The following is a 16,998-nucleotide window of genomic DNA, read 5'->3' as shown; positions in this document are numbered from 1 at the left end:
AAACACACCAAAGTCCCATTCCAAAATATTGCACAACATTCGGAATACAAAACTCTTGATTGTATTCTTCCTTCACTAAAGAGAAAAAGGTCGTTGCCCTGCTCCCGCGCCCCGCTCGCTGCCTCCGTCCGTCCCAGGAGGCCGGAGAACCCACAGCTCCGGACACAAGCCAGCTCTGGCCGACCGCTCAGTCTTCACAAGGTAACCCACCTTCCACCGTTCCTGGGAGGGAGGGGTAGTAGAGAGAGGATGGGAAAGGGGAGAAAAAGGTTTTATTCTCCTCTTTTTTTATTTTAAAGTTTGTTTTTCCTGAAAAAATATCGGTTTCTCTCCTCTTTTTAAGAAAAAATCTTGAAAAGAAAAAAATTACGTTTCTTACGTTAGAAATATACATATATTATATATACCTCTTACATTTTACAAATGTAGCAAATTATTCAATACAAACGGACACCAAAAATGTAAAAAATAAAAAAAAGTTTTCCTACGAAACCAGGTAAATTAGTGCAGATTTTTGTTTTCTTAAAAAAAATAAAATTGAAGCAAAATGCCTAGATTTGAGACAAGACAGACTGAAATGGGCCCAAGAGCCCAGTGCTGGAGTCATGCTCCTGAGCATGTTTTCTTCGCATTTCAAGAGAAGGAAAGGACTGGTCTCCCTCCCCGGTGCTAGGTGCTAGAGGGCAAGCCGCCGTGGTACCAGTGTGCGTGAGTGGAGGGGCTGGAAGGGGTAAGGCGGCATCCAGCCTCCCCAGAGAGAAGCTACCTGCCTGGGCCTGTCACCTGTGTGGGAGCTGAGGCAGAGGGAGATCCGGCCCTGAGGTCTAGGGGGACAGAGTTCTGGGCTGCGAAGCCAGGGCCTTGCCCTGCTGGGGGAGGTAGAGCTAGTGCCCAGTGCAGGGACAGGAGGCTGGCAGCGTCTGTCTGGCTTGGACTAACTGTCACAGCGGTGCCCACTCAGGGTCCCTGGAGAGGATGGAGCGAGGTGGGCGCCAGGGCTTTGGTGCTTTCTGGTGATGAGCCCTGAGGCCGAGTGCCCCACTTGCCAAAGCAATATGGCTCAGCAGCTCCCCATGAGTTAGGAAAACCCTCTTCTCTGGAGGCTGGGAAGCGAGTGCCCTTGGAGAGCCAAAAATGTGATGGCTGGGGGGCCTCGCCCACCCGAGGCCACCTCCTAGCACTGAGGTCCAGGGAGGTCGGGTGCGGGCAGCAAGGGGCGGGCTAGAGACAGGCCCCAGGGAGCTCTCAGGCAAGGCATAAATGTACCCAGAACACCCACAGCCCAAAGCCCAAAGCGCCTCAATCCTAGGCTCAGGCACTGACCCCACCCCCACCCTGGGGAAGGTCACACAAGATCACAGAAGGCTAGAGACTTCTCTTAGGCCTTCCAGAGGCTTGGGCATGCCCTCTGACCTTCAGTTAACCTACTTTTTTTTTTTTTGGTCACAAACAAAAGTGCAGATCCCTCTGCAGCCTGGAACCAGTTCCTTCGGCAGCGCGTCCCCGGGAGGGAGCGTCTTGGGCTCAGCCACAGTGTCGCCCGCGTGCGCCGCCCCACCAAGGACTGCTGACCCCCGGCCCACTCCCCGAGCTCATATATAAACAAGCACTTGCTGCAAACCAGAATCACATCCAGAGAATTTCATGTGGCTTGGAATCCTATAGAACAGGACAGCAAACTATGCACATGCACGAGTACGGACAGACAGACGCACACACACTCATCCCCGCCCACAACCTCGCCCAGGGAAGAAAGGCTGCGTTAGAGGCTCACAGACCACAGCTAGGCCAGCAGAGGACGGTGGGATGGGGCCATAGGCAGGGGGTAAAGGTCCCAGCTGGCCGAGCCTAAGCCCCTGGAGTCAGACATTAGCTAGGGGGTTGGTGGCCAGCGCAGCACCCTGCGGCCGGCCTGAGAGAGCGCAGCCGGGGGCCCGAAGCCTGCTGAGGACAGCTGGGTGACAGAGGCAGTGACAAGGGCCAGCCTCTGCCTACTCAGGGCAGGGTGTCAGCTCAGCCATCCCTGTGAGCCTAGACACACCACTCTTAGAGGAGTGTGCGGGGAGGGAGGGAGCAGGGAGCAGCAAGTCACATCTGGACCATTCTGAGCACAGGAAGCCACTAATTAAAGATGTTATATAGAAAACTACATGTAAAAAAAAAGGAAAAAATACAAAGCCCAAACCAACCAAATAAACCAGAGGCAGGAAAAGGGTCGGGGGTTGCCTCGGGAGTCCCTCCCACTCCGCGCCTGGGGGATCTTTCTCTAGAATGGAGAGTGAGCGCTTGGGACTCTAGTTTCCTTGTCCTCTCTTTGGCCTTTCCTCTCCTTTCCCTCCCCTGCTGTGGTCTCGGTGCTCCTGGCCTGCGGGGCGGTCAGTTGGCCAGCACAACGGGCTGGAAGGGCTGGCTGGGGTACTGAATGGTGCTCAGGTTGTAGCTGAGGCCTTCCACGAAGGGCGTCTTCTCCAGGAAGAGGCTGTTGGCGCCACCTCCAAACACCTGGGCCATATCGAAGCCGCTGCTGTTGCAGGCGCCCGCTCCGCTGCCCTGCCCTTCCGCCCCATCCAAGAGGCTGGACGAGCCGCTGCCGCTGTACACGAACTCCTTGGCATTGGGCGACAGCTGGGACTGCGGGGCCGCGCTGGCCGCGCTGAAGTTCAGCGAATGCACGGACAGAGAGAGGCCCTTGTGCCTCGGCAGGTCGGTGGGCGAGCGGGCCAGGCGAGGCTGCGGCTGCGGCACGCCCGCCCCGCTCCCGGCGCTCGAGGCCCCGCCGCCCTTCTTCATCTTGGTGGAGCCAAACTTAGTGGCGGCGAAAGAGGCGGTGGTGAAGGTGATGGGCTGGGCGGAGCGAGGGATGAAGGTGGGGCTGGGCGACTGGCCGAAGGACGGCGACGGGGAGCTGGACAGGGAGCTGTCCTGGCTGCCAATGGGCACGAACACCTGCGCGTCAGGGTTGAAGCTGCTCTTGATCTCCTTGTCGAGCTCTGGGGCGCCGCCAGCCTCACTGTCATCCAGGTACAGCACTTTCACAGCCCCCTTCTCCCCAATCTGGTAGGACACCTCGAAAGGGTCGATCCAGACACTCAGCTCCTCAGGCACGTTGGCCCGCACGTCCTCCACGGCCAGGCCGCTTCGCTTGGCAGCCAGCTCTACCACCGGGTCCACTGTCTCCCCGATGTGGACGCAGCGGAAGCCAGAGCCCCTCAGCGGCCGGTCGGGGTACCAGTGGCCCTCATATTTCTTTTTCAAAAGCCGCTCTAGCTCCTCTCCAAACAGGTCTGCCCGGCGCCGAGGCAGCTTGTTGTACAGGTAGGAGAGGATGAAGTTCAGGGCCACTTTGATCTCCAGCTGCATGGTCCTTCCTCCCCTCGGCAGAGTCAAGGGCACAGGCCAAGGTGCTGGGAGGAGATACAGGGTGCTCAGCCTCGGGCTCCAGAAGGTTCTAGGAAATGAGGAAGAACAGCACCATGAGCAGATATGCAGAAAAGCAATGGTGACCAATAGCAGAAGACAGAAAACACCAGCTTTGGGCCACATGGACGGGGGCCGCTTTTGTGGCTGGCTTGGCTGGGCGCCATGGCACGTGCCTGTAATCCCAGCATTTGGGAGTCGGAGACAGGACTGCGTTTGAGATCAGCCCTGGAAACTAGCTTGACTGTGCAGCCGAGGGCAAGCTCTCTTCTCCTGAACCGAGGGCAAGCTCTCTCTCTTCTCCTGGGCCCTGCTTTCTTCATCAGTGAGACAGACTATCAAGAGACCAAGGGCACAGGCTGCCTATTATGCTGCACTTGGCAATCAGTAGATTCTTTTTTTTTTTTTTTTGTGGTACTGGGGACAGAGCCCAGGGACACTCTACCTGCAAGACACCTCTAGTTCTATTTTTTATCCTTTATTTTGAAGCAAGGTCTCACTGAATTGCAAAGGGCCTAAGTAGGTGAGGCTGTCCGTGAACCACGATTCCCTGTCTCAACCTCCTCAATGTTGGGATTACAGGTGTGCGCCACCACGCCCAGCTTAGGGCATTCTACCTCCAGGTTACCTATTAATTTAATGTACTTCTAAAGAAACAGGAAGCTGGGTGTGGTACTGCACACCTGAAATCCTACTTACTAGAGAGGCTGAGATAGGAGGACAGAAGATTAGAGGCTAGCCTCAGCAACTCAGTGAGACCTGGTTTCAGAATAAAAAATAACAAGAGAGAGCAGGGCTTGGTGGTGCATGCTTATAATCCCAGGATTTAGGAGGCTCAAACAGGAGAACAGCAGGTTTGAGGCCAGCCTCAGCTACTGAGTGAGACATTGTTTCAAAATAAAGAATAAAAAATAGACCTGGGGGTGTAGTGAATGCCCAGAGTTCGATGCCCAGTACATAAAAAAAGAAAAAAGAAATAAAAATCAGTCTGGGGGTGTAGCTCAGATGTAGAATACCTCTGGGTTCAATTCCCAGTAACACACACACACACACACACACAAGTGTGGCGGTACATGTCTGTATGTATAATCCTTGTAATCCTAGTACTTGGGAGGCTGAGACGAGAGGATCAAGGTTCAAGGACAGCCTCAGCAAGTAGCAACACTCTTAGTAACCTAGTGAGAACCTGTTTCAAAAACAAAAAACAAGCCGGGCGTGGTGGCGCACGCTTGTAATCCCCGCGCTTGGGAGGCAGAGACAGGAGGATCGCGCAGGTTCGAAGCCAGCCGCGCGCGCTGGCTTAGGAGACCCTGTTTCCAAATAAAAATGCAAAAATAGGTATGTGAGTGTAGCCTGGAGGTAGAAGGGCTTCCAGGAACCCCAGTACCACCAAAACAAAAACAACAAAAAAAACAAAAAAACAAACCAAACCAAAACAAAACAAAAAATAGCTGGGCTGGGTGGCACATGCTTGTAATCCCAGTACTTGCTTGGGAGGCTGAAACAGGAGGATCGCAGGTTCATGGCCAGCCTCAGCTACTTAGTGAGGCCCCTGCAACTTAGACCCTGTTTCATAATAAAGAATAAAAAAAACCAGGGCTGGGATGGAGCTCTGAAGTAGAATGCCCCTGGGTTCAATTCCCAGTACTGCAAAAAAAAAAAAAAAAAAAAAAAAAAAAAAGAGAAATTAGGGCTGGGGTTGTAGCTTGGAAGTAGAATGCCTCTGGAATTCCATCCCCAGTACCACCACAAACCCCCAAACAACAAGAAACAACAAAGGCCCAGGAAGGGGTGCAGCTCGGCAGGCAGAGCTCCTGGACTGATCCCTGCTACATAACCAGGGTGCTGTCTTTTCACCATTGTGAGAATTCAGGTCCCTGTATAAACGGCACCAAAAAACCAAAACAACACCCAGAATTCCAGGCCCCTAACGCACCAAAAAACCAAAACAACACCCAGAATTCCAGGCCCCTAATTCGGCTGGAGAAGGGAAGGCCCTGAATGGCTGTCATGCCCTCAAACTGGCACAGGCCAAGATGTCCACTGAAAAGCCATCCTCCTTACGTGGCAAGGGATGCAGGCCACTGAACAGGAGAGGCACTGCCAGCTTCTGGGGCTCGGCCTCCAGATACATCCATCTGTCATCCTGGGCCCCCGGGGTGTGTGTGCTTTTAGACTCAGTTTGGGTTTGCAGGGCTAATTTTTTTTTTTTTTTTTTTCGGTACAGGGGATGGAACCTAGGGGCATTCTACCTCTGAGCTACATCCCCAACCCTATTTTTTATTATTTATTTTGAAACAGGGTCTCACTAAGTTGCAAAGGGTATAAGTAGCTGAGGTTGGCTGAGAACCTGCGGCCCTACTGTCTCAGCCTCCCAAGTACTACTGAAGAACTGATTTAAGAACTGACAGCGGGACAGAAGCTTCCACGAAAGCAAGAAGGAAGCAAGACCTGTCCTAACCAGAGACGGAGGCCAGCCGGGGCTGCTGAGCAGGGGCAGCCCCAGGCAAGCCGCGCAGACCAGAGGGCCAAGCGGGGCAAGGCCGGCCGGGCTCGGCAGTGGCACTGTTGTGGCTGAGCGGTCTCTGAGCTCCTGGCCAGGGTGTAAGTGATGAGCATGGCAGAGGGAAGAAATTTTCCATCACCTCCAGCCTCCAGCTGGGGACCCATCATCACGCCGTCTCCCAGGGACTGTCTGACCACCTGTCCTCGGCACCGTCCGGGGTTTAGAGACGGCGGGAGAGGAGGCAGCCCAAGATAAACACTCAGATTGTTATTTTGGGATTCTCTCACAGCCAGATCCCACTGAGGTCAAAAAGGTCTATCCCCAAGGTCTGCGCCAGCCTCGTGTTTCAGGAAGACGATCTGTGAGGTCCCGAGTGCCAGCAATCCTAATCTCACCTTCTCCAAAAGGGTGGCTCCCACGCTCTTACCCAGGGAGAAAATAACCGAGAAGGGCAATCCCGAGGGAGGCAGGGCCAGGACGCAGGCTTGGCCAGACCTCCAAGCAAGGCTCTGCTGCCGAGCTCAGAGCGGAGACCATCCCGAGCCGGGACCATCAAGGGCCACGTCTGTCCTGTCAAAGACTCAGGGCTGGATTGTTCTTTTGTTGTGTTTTTGGTATTGCCCGCAGAGCCCATAGGCATTCTACCTCCCAAGCTACACCCCTAGTCCTTGTTATTTTTATATCTATATGAAGGGAATTGAACCATGGGGCCTTCTACCTCTGAGCCAACCCCAGCTCTATTTTACTTTTTATGTGGAAACAGGATCTTGTTAAGTTGCTGAAAGCTTTGCTAAATTGCTGAGGCTGTCCTCAAACCTGTGATCCTCCCGTCTCAGCTTCCCAAATACTGGGATTATAGGCGTACTGCTCAGGGTTGGATAATTAAGTCTCCTCTGGTTTCAGCATCTTGAGAGAGAGAGAGAGAGAGAGAGAGAGAGAGAGAGTGTGTGTGTGTGTGTGTGTGTGTGTGTGTGTACACACTTCTGTACTAACTCTCAGGCCAGGACCCATGGCTCCTAGAAGCATTTTTAGGACTAAATCCTCAGGGAAAAAAAAGTCTGGGTGACTATATGTGACAGAAGATGCCTTAGGTCATTCTGGAGCGGCACAGGACGGTGGCTCCAGGTCTGAGGGGAGTCGAGTGAGAGTCAGCGGGGGGACTGACTGCGCCCTTCTCCCAAGCCAGCCACAGAAGACTTAGCACTCAGGGAATCCCCGTTTCCTCCTCAACCCAGCCTCCAACACAGACTTGGCCTGCAAATTTCCATGAATGTCTATTTGTAGTTAAAATAGATTAATTCCAGTCAGGTGTGGTGGCACACACCTGATTACCCCTGTAATCCAGACTGGGACAGGGAAACTGGAGGGTCTGAAGCCAGCCTCGGCAACTTAGTGAGACCCTGTTTCAAAATAAAAAATAAAATAGGGATGGGATATTGCTTAGAGAAAGAATGCTTCTGGGTTATATCTCTAGTAATACCCTCCCCCAAATAGATTAATTCCAACTGGACGCGGTGGTCTACACCGCGGTACTTGGGAAGCAGAGACAGGAGGACTAGGGTGTGAGGTCAGCCTCAGCAATTTAGTGAGAATGTTTTAAAATAAAAAAATAAAAGAGCCTGGGGTATAGCTTAGAGGTAGACTGCTCCCGGGTTCAATGTCAAGTACCAAATAAGTAAATAAAAACATAGAATAAAGCTGGGCGTGGCAGCACACTTGTAAACCCAGTACTTGGGAGGCTGAGACAGGAGGATCGCGGGTTCAAAGCCAGCCTTGGCAACCTAGCGAGACACTGTTTCCAAATAAATAAAGTCAGGTTGGGGGTATAATTTGGAGACAGAATGCCTCTGGGTTTGAGCCAGGCGTGGTGGCGCACGCTTGTAATCCCAGCATTCGGGAGGCTGAGACCTGGAGGATTGCGGTTTGCGAACAGCCTCAGCTACTTAGCGAGGCCCTCTGCAACTCAGTGAGACCCGGTTTCAAAATAAAGAATAAAATTTAGGGCAGGGGGTGTAGCTCGGAGGTCAAATGCCCCTGGGTTCCATCCTCAGACCCGCAAAAAAAAAAAAAAAAAAAAAAAAAAAAAAAAAGAATGCCTCTGGGTTCAATTCCTAGTAAAACACACACACACACACACACACACACACACACACACTAAAAACAAAAACATAGATTAATTCCCGGGTTCTTTTAGATTGAAAGAGAATGAACTAGGCATGGTGGCACGTGCTTATTATACAAGTACTTGGGAGGCTGACACAGGAGGATAACAGGTTTGAGGACAACCTCAGCAAGTAGTGAGACTCATCAACCTAGTAAGATCCTATTTCAAAAACAAAAAAGAGCAGATCCCAGCACTTGGGAGGCGGAGACAGGAGGATTGCACGGGTTCGGAGCCAGCCTCAGCTACTTAGTGAGGCTTTCAGCAATTTAGCAAGGAGACCCTGTTTCCAAATAAAGTATAAAATAGGTCTGGGAGTATACGCCGGAGGTAGAAAAGCCCTTGGGTTCCACCCCCAGTACCACAGAAAAATAAATAAATAAATAAATAAATAAATAAATAAATAAAATATAAAAAGGAGAGCTGAGCGGTGTGGTTTATGTATGCTTGTAATCTAAGCATTTGGGAGGCTGAGACAGGAGAATTGTGGTTCGAGGACAGCCTTAGCTACTATTTAGTGAGGCCTTTGTAACTCAGTGAGACCCTGTTTCAAAATAAAGAATAAAAAATAGGGTTGACGGTATAGCTGGGAGGTAGAATGCCCCTGGGTTCCATTCACAGTACGGCAATCAATCAATCAATCAATCAATAAATGGGAGGCTGAGTTAGGAGGATCACGGTTTGTGGACAGCCTCAGCTTCTTAGTGAGGCCCTTTGCAACTCAGTGAGACTCTGTTTCAAAATAAAAAATAAAAGCCAGGCATGGTGGCGCACGCATGTAATCCCAATACTTGGGAGGCTGAGACAGGAGGGTTGAAGAGGTTCGAAGCCAGCCTCAGCTACTTAGTGAGACCCTGTTTCAAAATAAAATATAAAATAGGTCAGGGGTGTAAGCCCGGAGGTAGAAGCCCCTGGGTTCCATTCCCAGGAAAACACACACACACACACACACACAAATAAAAATTTGGGCTGGGGGTATAGCTCGGAGGTAGAATGTCCCTGGACTCAATCCCCAGTACTGCCACACAACCACAAAAGAACTCCTAGGCTCGAGCGATCCTTCTGTCTCAGCCTCTTGAGTTGCTGGGACCACAGGTGCATACCACCACACCCAGCTTAAGATGTGAAAGGATTACAGTGGTCCACTAGAGGTTTCCAACATGGGAGAGACTAAAAAGTTGAATAGGCCTAGAGTTGAAGACATTGTTCAAAGAGGAATGTGTGTGTGTGTGTGTGTTGGTGATGGTGGTATGGTACTGGGAATGGAACTCAGGGGCACTCTACCTCTGAGCCACATCCCCAGCCTTATTTTTTTCTTTTATTTTGAAATGGTCTCAGTAAGTTGCAGAGGGCCTAAGTAGCCAAGGCTGGCTGTAAACCTGGGATCCTCCTGTCTCTGCCTCCCAAGTACTCGTGGCCGATGACACCAGTCTGGGCTCAGAGAGTCTGAAAGTAAAACGGACTTGAAGTCAACACCTCACTGCTTCCACGGCCTCATAACCCTCCACCCAGAACAAGGGCTTCTGCGCTGTCCTAGGCCTCCTCAAACTTGAACTGCCTTCCAGCTTAACAGCCCCCATACAGTTTAGCCTCAAAAGGGGAGCGTTTTTAAATGCAGGCCAAAGTCATTGGGAAATAAGCCTCCCACCCCAAAATACAATAGAACCACTGTCATCAGCCCTGACTAGTGAACCATTTTCTGCAGCATAAGCAACTATGGCCGCACACCGATTTATACCTCAGCGATGCCGCTGTGCAAATAAGGAAGCATCCAATGCCACCCTCGCCTCTTTAACTGGAGAACAGGCTGGGGCAGATGGCTGTGGGGTGGAGTCTTAAAAATGCCTGATGACCAGAATGAGATTTTCTGCTCTATCAGCTCACGCTCTAATTTTGACTTCAAGAAGCTTACGGAGCACAGGATTAAAGCACTGGCGCTGTCCTGTCTTCAGCTAAAGATAGGAGTGACCATTCGGATGAGTTTGTTCATTTTTTTAGAAAGCTATGGACAAATTCTAGAGCATATATATAAAATATTTATGGAAGTGTGGTAAGATTAGAAAGCTTGGAAATAACTACCCTTCAATAAAAGGAGCATGTAGGTTTGTTAAGCAGCAACAGAGTACTCTTGAGGTCTGAAGGCCACAAAGGCAGGAAAGGGGGCAGAGGACGGAAGTGTTTAACACCAGCAAAATCTCCCTTTTAGCCACTGTATTAAAAAGTTGCAAATGAACTGGGTGTGGTGGCACACGCTTGTAACCTCAGCACTTGGGAGGCTGAGACAGGAGGATCGCACAGGTTCGAAGCCAGCCTCAGCTACTTAGTGAGGCTCTCAGCAACTTAGTGAGACCCTGCTTCCAAATAAAAAGTTGCAAATGTAAATTCTGTTCAATTTCACTAGGAACCTTATCCCTTGAGAGGCTGAGACAGGAGGATGACAGGTTCAAGAGCCTCAGGAAGCCAGGCGTGGTGGCGCACGCTTGTAATCCCCGTGCTTCGGAGGCAGAGACAGGAGGATCGCGCAGGTTCGAAGCCAGCCGCGCAGGCTGGCTTAGGAGACCCTGTTTTCAAATAAAAATGTAAAAATAGGTCTGGGAGTGTAGCCCGGAGGTAGAAGGGCTTCCAGGAACCCCAGTACCACCAAAAAAAAAAAAAAAAAAAAAAAAGCCTCAGGAACCTGGTAAGATCCTGATTCAAAGTAAAAATAAGGTCCAGGCATGTTGGCGCACACTTGTAATCCCAGCATTCGGGAAGTTGAGACCAGAGGATGGCGTCACAGACAGCCTCAGCTACTTAGTGAGGCCTTCTGGAACTTAGCCCTGTTTTCAAATAAAGAATAAAAAACAGGGCAGGGGGTGTAGCTCGGAGGTAGATGCCCCTGGGTGCCATCCCCAGACCCCCCCCAACAAAGAATCTTCTCCTCCTCTACTGTTTGCTTCCAGCCACAAAGCCTGGACTCAGAACCCTTGTGTTGACTTGTGTTGTGTGTATGTGTTACTGTGTGTTACTGGGGACTGACCGAACCCAGGTGGGTTTTACCTCCAAGCTACATCTTAATTTTTTTTTTGTTTTTGAAACAAGGTCTCACTGGCTGTGTGGAGGTTGGCTTTGAACCTGTGATCCTCCTCAGCCCTCCAAGTACTAGGATTAGGTGTGTGTGCCACCCTGCTCCCCCCACTTGTGTATTTATTTGTTTATTTACTTATTGCTGTACTGGGGGTTGAACCCAGGGCCATTCTACCTCCAAGCTATCCCCCAGCCCCAATTTTTATTCCTTATTTTGAAACAGGGTCTCACTAAGTAGCTAAGGCTGGCTGTGAACCTGCGATCCTCCTGTCTCAGTCTCCCAAGTACTGAGATACAAGCGTGCTCCCCAGGCCCGGCTCCAACTGGTTTTAAATAGTGCAGAGGTCAATGTAGATTCCAAACAGAACTGATGAAAGCAAGTAAGGTACCTTCCCCACTGAGATTGCGCCCAGGACCCCCGCGTGCTAAGCGAGCACTCTACCACTGAGCTACATCCCCAGTCCTTTTTATTTTGAGACAGAGTCCCACTTGGGTGCCCAGGCTGGCCTCTAACTCCTGCTTCAGCCTTGCTCGTAGCTAGAATTACAGGTAAGTGCCACCATGCCTGAGAAGTGTGGTTTTTTAAGAAAAAAAGGAGGTTGTGCTTTAAGAGACAGAAGGACCAAGTGTGGTGGAGCCCTCTGCAATCCTAGCACTTAGAATGAGACAGGATGACAGGTTTGAGGCCACTTAGTAAGACCCTCGGCAACTCACAGAGACTTTGTTTCAAAGTAAAAAGGGCGGCTCAGGGTGGGGGGTGTAGCCTGGAAGTCAAAGCCCCTGGGTTCAATCTCCAGTACCGAGAGAGAAGAGAATGGTGGTGAAGGAATCACTGGGCCCCAAACCTATGAAAACATTCAGCTCCCAGAGACCCTTAATATCCAAATGGTCCTGCAGTCGAGCACTACACGATTCAAAGAGAGAAGTGGGGGCCCGAGGCTCGATTTTCACAGGTCAGCGCGTGTGACAGCCTGGAAGGACAGGGCGCGGGGCCAGGCGGGGCCCTGCAGCACCGAGGCCCTGCCCCGCCCGTCCCGCAGGAGCCGCCGTCGGGCGGTGCGGGTTGACGGGCTTCCAGGACCTGGGCGGACCTGGGCGGAGCGCACCCCGCCCCGCGCTCCGGGGGCGCCCTGGGCAGGCCGGGGGCGCGTGACCTACTTCGGGCACACTCCCCCTCCCGCCCCACCGCGCATGTCCAGCGGGGGGACCCGGCCGAGGGTCGGGCTCGGGGGAAAAGTTTCCGACGCACATGCGCGGGCCGGCGCCCCTCCCATCGCCGAGACGTCGGTGTAATCTACCCAGGCCTGCTCGCCGCCCGGCCGGCGGCCCTGCCTCTCGCCGCAGCCTCCCGGCTCTGCTCGGGCAGCAGTGTGGGCAGCGAGGCCTGGGGCCTCGGGTCCCCACCTCCGCGTCCACTCCCGACTCCGAATCTGAATCCCACCGGCCGGGCAGTCGCTGTCTGGGGTTGCTGTAGGGACGCACGGAGAACTGCGAGGAGAAAGGAGCCTTCTCCACTTCATGTCCAGTAGGCTCGGCTCCAGCCACCCCACAGCCGGTCAAGGAAAGGCAGGAATTGGACCCAGTTGGACAATTAGAAGGCTCGGGCCACCGGGGCCCCAGCCTCACCCCACTTCTCATCCAAGTCTGACCCGGGAGACGGAAATGGGAAAAGGTTCCCGGGCAGGGCAGAAAAAGCTAGCCATCTGAAACCCGAACAGCTTCAGATACTTAAAATTCTGTGTGAGTCTCCTCCCACTGCAAGGCCTACCCTTCGACCAGCTTACCAGATCCTCGGCGAAGCTCCCCACAGGGTGTTAAACCTCCCTAATCCTGCCTCCCACACAAGCTGCCTTTTCCCAGTGCTTAAGAGAGGGATGGGGGCAGGGGCCCAGGAAAGCAATAGGGATGTTTTCTGCTGGGAAATCGGAGATGAGGGACCCACTTCCGGAGAGAATGTGTAGGAAAAAGGAAAAAGGTAGGTTAATTACTGAGCAGGCACTCGAACCTACTGAGCAGGTCCTCAAGTTGAAGCCCAGCCTGTGGGGTTCTGGTTGCTCCAGGGGACAGGGCCGGCCCGCAGGCAGTCCCTCCGCAGACAGAAGTCTGGTCAAGGGCACATCCATCCTCTGGACAGGAGTGGAAGGAGCTTAGGCGTGGGGCCCTTCCTCCCAGGCACCCTACTGAAACCGGGCAGAACCCACTCTTCCATGACTCTACCAGTACTTTTTTCTGACCAGTTTTCCCTTAAATCACACAAGAGGATAAAGAGCTCAAGATGATGAACTGTGGCTGGGTGGCCCAAGGGCAGACTCCACTCACCAGTTCCATCTCCGAAAAGGGGTTGGACAACCTCCGTCCCTCGGGCTCTACAGCGCCGGGGATGAGGCTTATTAATAATTGCCATCCCCCTTCTCCGCACACGGGAAAAGCAGAAAAACAAAGCCTGGATCCCCTTCCTTCCTCTGATTTAATGGTGGCGAGAGTTATGTTTCTTTGAGGAACAGGAAAATCGAGCGAGGATCTGGAACGGGGCGAGAGCCGGGGGAGGAGGGGAGGGAGGAGATGCACCCACCCAGGGGAGCCCGGCCCCGGCGAGCGGCGCTCTCGGGTGGCCGAGCGGGGCCGGGGCGCGAGAGGGCGGCGGCGCGGGCGGGGGCCGGCCTGCAGAGGTGGGGTCCCCGCCACGGCCCGCACTCACTCGGTGTCGGCGCCGGGCGGCTGGCTCGCGGGGGTCCTGGGCGCGGGCGGAGGCCGCTCCCCGGCGCCGGGCGTCCTTCCCGCCGTCGAGGGAGGGTGGGCTGCGCCCCTCGGGGTGGTCCTCTCGGCTCTCCGGAGGCCGGCGCGGCGGCGGGGGCCGAGGGCGCTCGCGTCGCGGGGCGGCCGGTCCTGCCTCGGCCCCGCGTCCCCAGCCACTCCTGCTGCCGCGGACGACCCGCTCCCTCCCGCGCCCCGGCCCGAAGTGAGCAAAGTCAATGAAAAGTTTCACCCTTAGCAACCCTGCGCAGGGATCCGCTCCCCACCCCTGCGCGCTGCGGCCTCCGCCGCGCCGGCCGGCCGGGACTACTTCCAGGCGCCGCCGCTTAACCCGTGGGTGCCCGGCGGCCCGCGCCCGCCCCGCCCTCCCGGCCGCCCCGCCCCTCCCCGCCGCCCCGCCCCTCCCCGGCCGCGCCGCGCTCCGTCTCCTTTCTTTAGGCCCCCGCCCACTGTGAACTCGTGCTCCCGAGCAGGGTGCGAGCCCGGGGGCGCGGGCCCGTGGGGTGAGGCGGGGGTCGGGGGCCCAGCCGGCGGCCCCCGGCCCGGGACAGGTGGTGCGGGGGAGGGCGGCGTCGCCGGCCGCAGCCCCGCCGGGAACGCCCCGCCACCCCGGCCCTCGGCCCGCCGTGGGCGCGAGCCTGCGGACGTCTCGGGCTGCGCCCGGCCCGGCTCCTCCGAGCGGCAACGTCCGGAGCAGGGCGGGCGTCGGGGCCGGGCACGCGGCCATCCCGCGCGGCCCCGAGCCGACCGCCGAGGGCCCCGTGGGCGCGGGGCCGCCCGCCCGGCGGTGTTGGGGCGCGAGCCCGCGGACCCGGCCCGCAGCCCGGCCGCGGGGCGCTCGCCTTAGGTCGCCCGCCCCCAGGTCTCGGCCCCGCTCCTTGTTCTCCTTCCCGACGGCTCTGGCCCCGCAGCAGCCTCAATGCACGCGGGGTGGTGAGGCCGGAAAGTTTCCTGGTACAGACAGTTTGCATTTTGTTTTCCTGGTCACTTTCGGGCTAGGCAGGGGCAGCGGCTAGGATCTAGATGCGCTCCTGGGCTGCGGCGGAGACGCGCCCGGCCGCCGGAGGGCGGGAGGCGGGGAGCCGGCGGGCGGCCCCTCCCCCGGCTCGCGAGCCCGGCACCTCCGGGGACTACTTGCCGCGTGCGTCAGCAAGGGCTCGCGCGTCACACACGCCCCCCGCCTTTCTCCTCCCTCCCCGCCTCCCCACCCGGCCGTTCCACCCAGGCGCTGACACTCTGCCCAACTCACGTCCCCGAGCACCAAAAGCTAAAAATACGACAGTCAAGTTAGCAACAGCCTTCCCATTGGTCGGCGAGCAGGAGCGGGGACGTCTGATTGGGTTTTGGGTCTGCCGCTAGGACCGGGCAACGTAGAGGGTGCTGCGGGGCAGTGGGACAAGGCAAGGAATGCTGGTATTTGTAGTCATTAATTAGAGGCAGCCATGGAAATAGGTGGGTTTACATCCCAGGCCTGCCATCTACTGTGTGACTTTGATTCAATGCAACACGTCTCCTTACATTGCCATACCTGTTTTTAATTCAATAAAAATGATTGTGCCGGACATGGTGGCACGTGCCTGTAATCCTAGTACTAGGATTATAAACTGGAGGGTCACAGGTTCAAGACCAGCCTCATTCATTTAGCGAGACTCTCAGCAACCCAGGGAGACTCTTTTACCAAATCAAACGATAAATAAAAAGAGCCTGGTTTGGTGGCTCACCACTATAATCCCATTATTTGGGAGGCTAAAATAGGAGGATGGCAGGTTGAAAGCTAGCATTGGCATTTTAGCGAGATCCTGTTTAATAATATAGAATAAAAAGAGCTGGTAGTGAGCCAGGTGTGGTGTGGCACAGGCTTGTAATCCCAGCATTCGGGAGGCTGAGACTGGAGGATGGTGGTTCGTGGCCAGCCTCAGCTACTTAGTGAGGCCCTCTGCAACTCAGTGAGACCCTGTTTCAAAATAAAGAATAAAAATAGTGCAGGGGGTGTAGCTCGGAGGTTGAATGCCCCTGGGTTCCATCCCCAGACCAGCAAAAAAAAAAAAAAAAAAAGGGCTGGTGGTATAACTCACAGATAAACGCCCCCCCAACCCCTACCACCAAAATAAGTAAATTAATAAAATAGGTCGGGGTATACCTCAGAGGTAGAGGCAGAATACTTCTGGGTTCAACCTTCAGTACAAAATATTTATAAATAAGGCAGGCATGGTGGCACAAGCCTGTAACCCCAGTACTTGGATCACAGGTTTAAGGACAGTGAGACTCTAGGGTGAGACTCTAATCCACCTAGTGAGACCCTGTTTCCAAAATATATATATAATAATGGATGAGAATGTAGCTTGGATGTAGACTATCCCTTAGTAAAACAGGCCTGGTGCCGCATGCTTGTAAACCCAGTACTTGGGAGACTGAGACAAGGAGGATCATAGGTTCAAAGTCAGACAAAACAATTCAGCAAGGCTCTCAGCAGCACCTAGTGAGACCCTGTTTCCAAATTAAAAAAAAAAAAAAATAGAGCCAGATGTGGAGACACACACTTGTAATCCTGGTACTTGGGAGGCTGAGACAGGAGGATCGCACAGGTTCAAAGCCAGCCTCAGCAGCTTAGTGAGGCTCTCAGCAACTTAGTGAGATCCTGTTTCCAAATAAAATATAAGTCTGAGAGTGTATCCTGGAGGTAAAAAGCGTCTGGGTTCCATCCTCAGTACCACAAAAAAGAAAAAAGAAAAAGAAAAATAGGGCTGGGGTAACTCAGAGGTAGAAAGGTGTCTCTGGGTTTCATCCCAAGAACTACAAAGAATGCCTCTAGGTTCAGTCCCCAGGACCTTCCACAACAATGACAAGAGCTGGGTGTGGTGGTGCAGACTTGTAATCCTAGTACTTGGAAGGGTGAGACAGGAGGATCACAGGTTCATGGCCAGCCTCAGCAATTTAGCAATTTGCTGGGGGTGTATCTCAGAGGTAGAATGCCTCTGGGTTCAATCCCAGTACAAAGATCAAGAGAACAAGCAAGCAGGCTGGGATGTATTTCAGTGGTAGAGTATTCCTTGGTTCATTCCTAGTGCTGCCAAAAATAATCACTTGGGAATTA

The 16,998-nt window shown here is 53.9% G+C and overlaps 1 protein-coding gene across 1 annotated transcript; it reads right to left on the bottom strand.

Moving 5' to 3' along the window:
• Window positions 1-2,376: 2,376 nt before the first annotated feature.
• TOB2 (transducer of ERBB2, 2) lies at window positions 2,377-3,360 on the bottom strand (the record flags this gene model as incomplete). Its single annotated transcript, XM_080705769.1, has 1 exon — window positions 2,377-3,360. One exon carries the CDS (start codon window positions 3,358-3,360, stop codon window positions 2,377-2,379), a length of 984 nt encoding a protein of 327 aa, XP_080561895.1.
• Window positions 3,361-16,998: the final 13,638 nt, after the last annotated feature.

This window comes from Muscardinus avellanarius, assembly GCF_963383645.1.
Source record: "Muscardinus avellanarius genome assembly, chromosome: 11".
In the NCBI taxonomy this organism is placed as follows: Eukaryota; Metazoa; Chordata; class Mammalia; order Rodentia; family Gliridae; genus Muscardinus; species Muscardinus avellanarius.
This window is presented reverse-complemented; position numbering and strand designations above follow the sequence as displayed.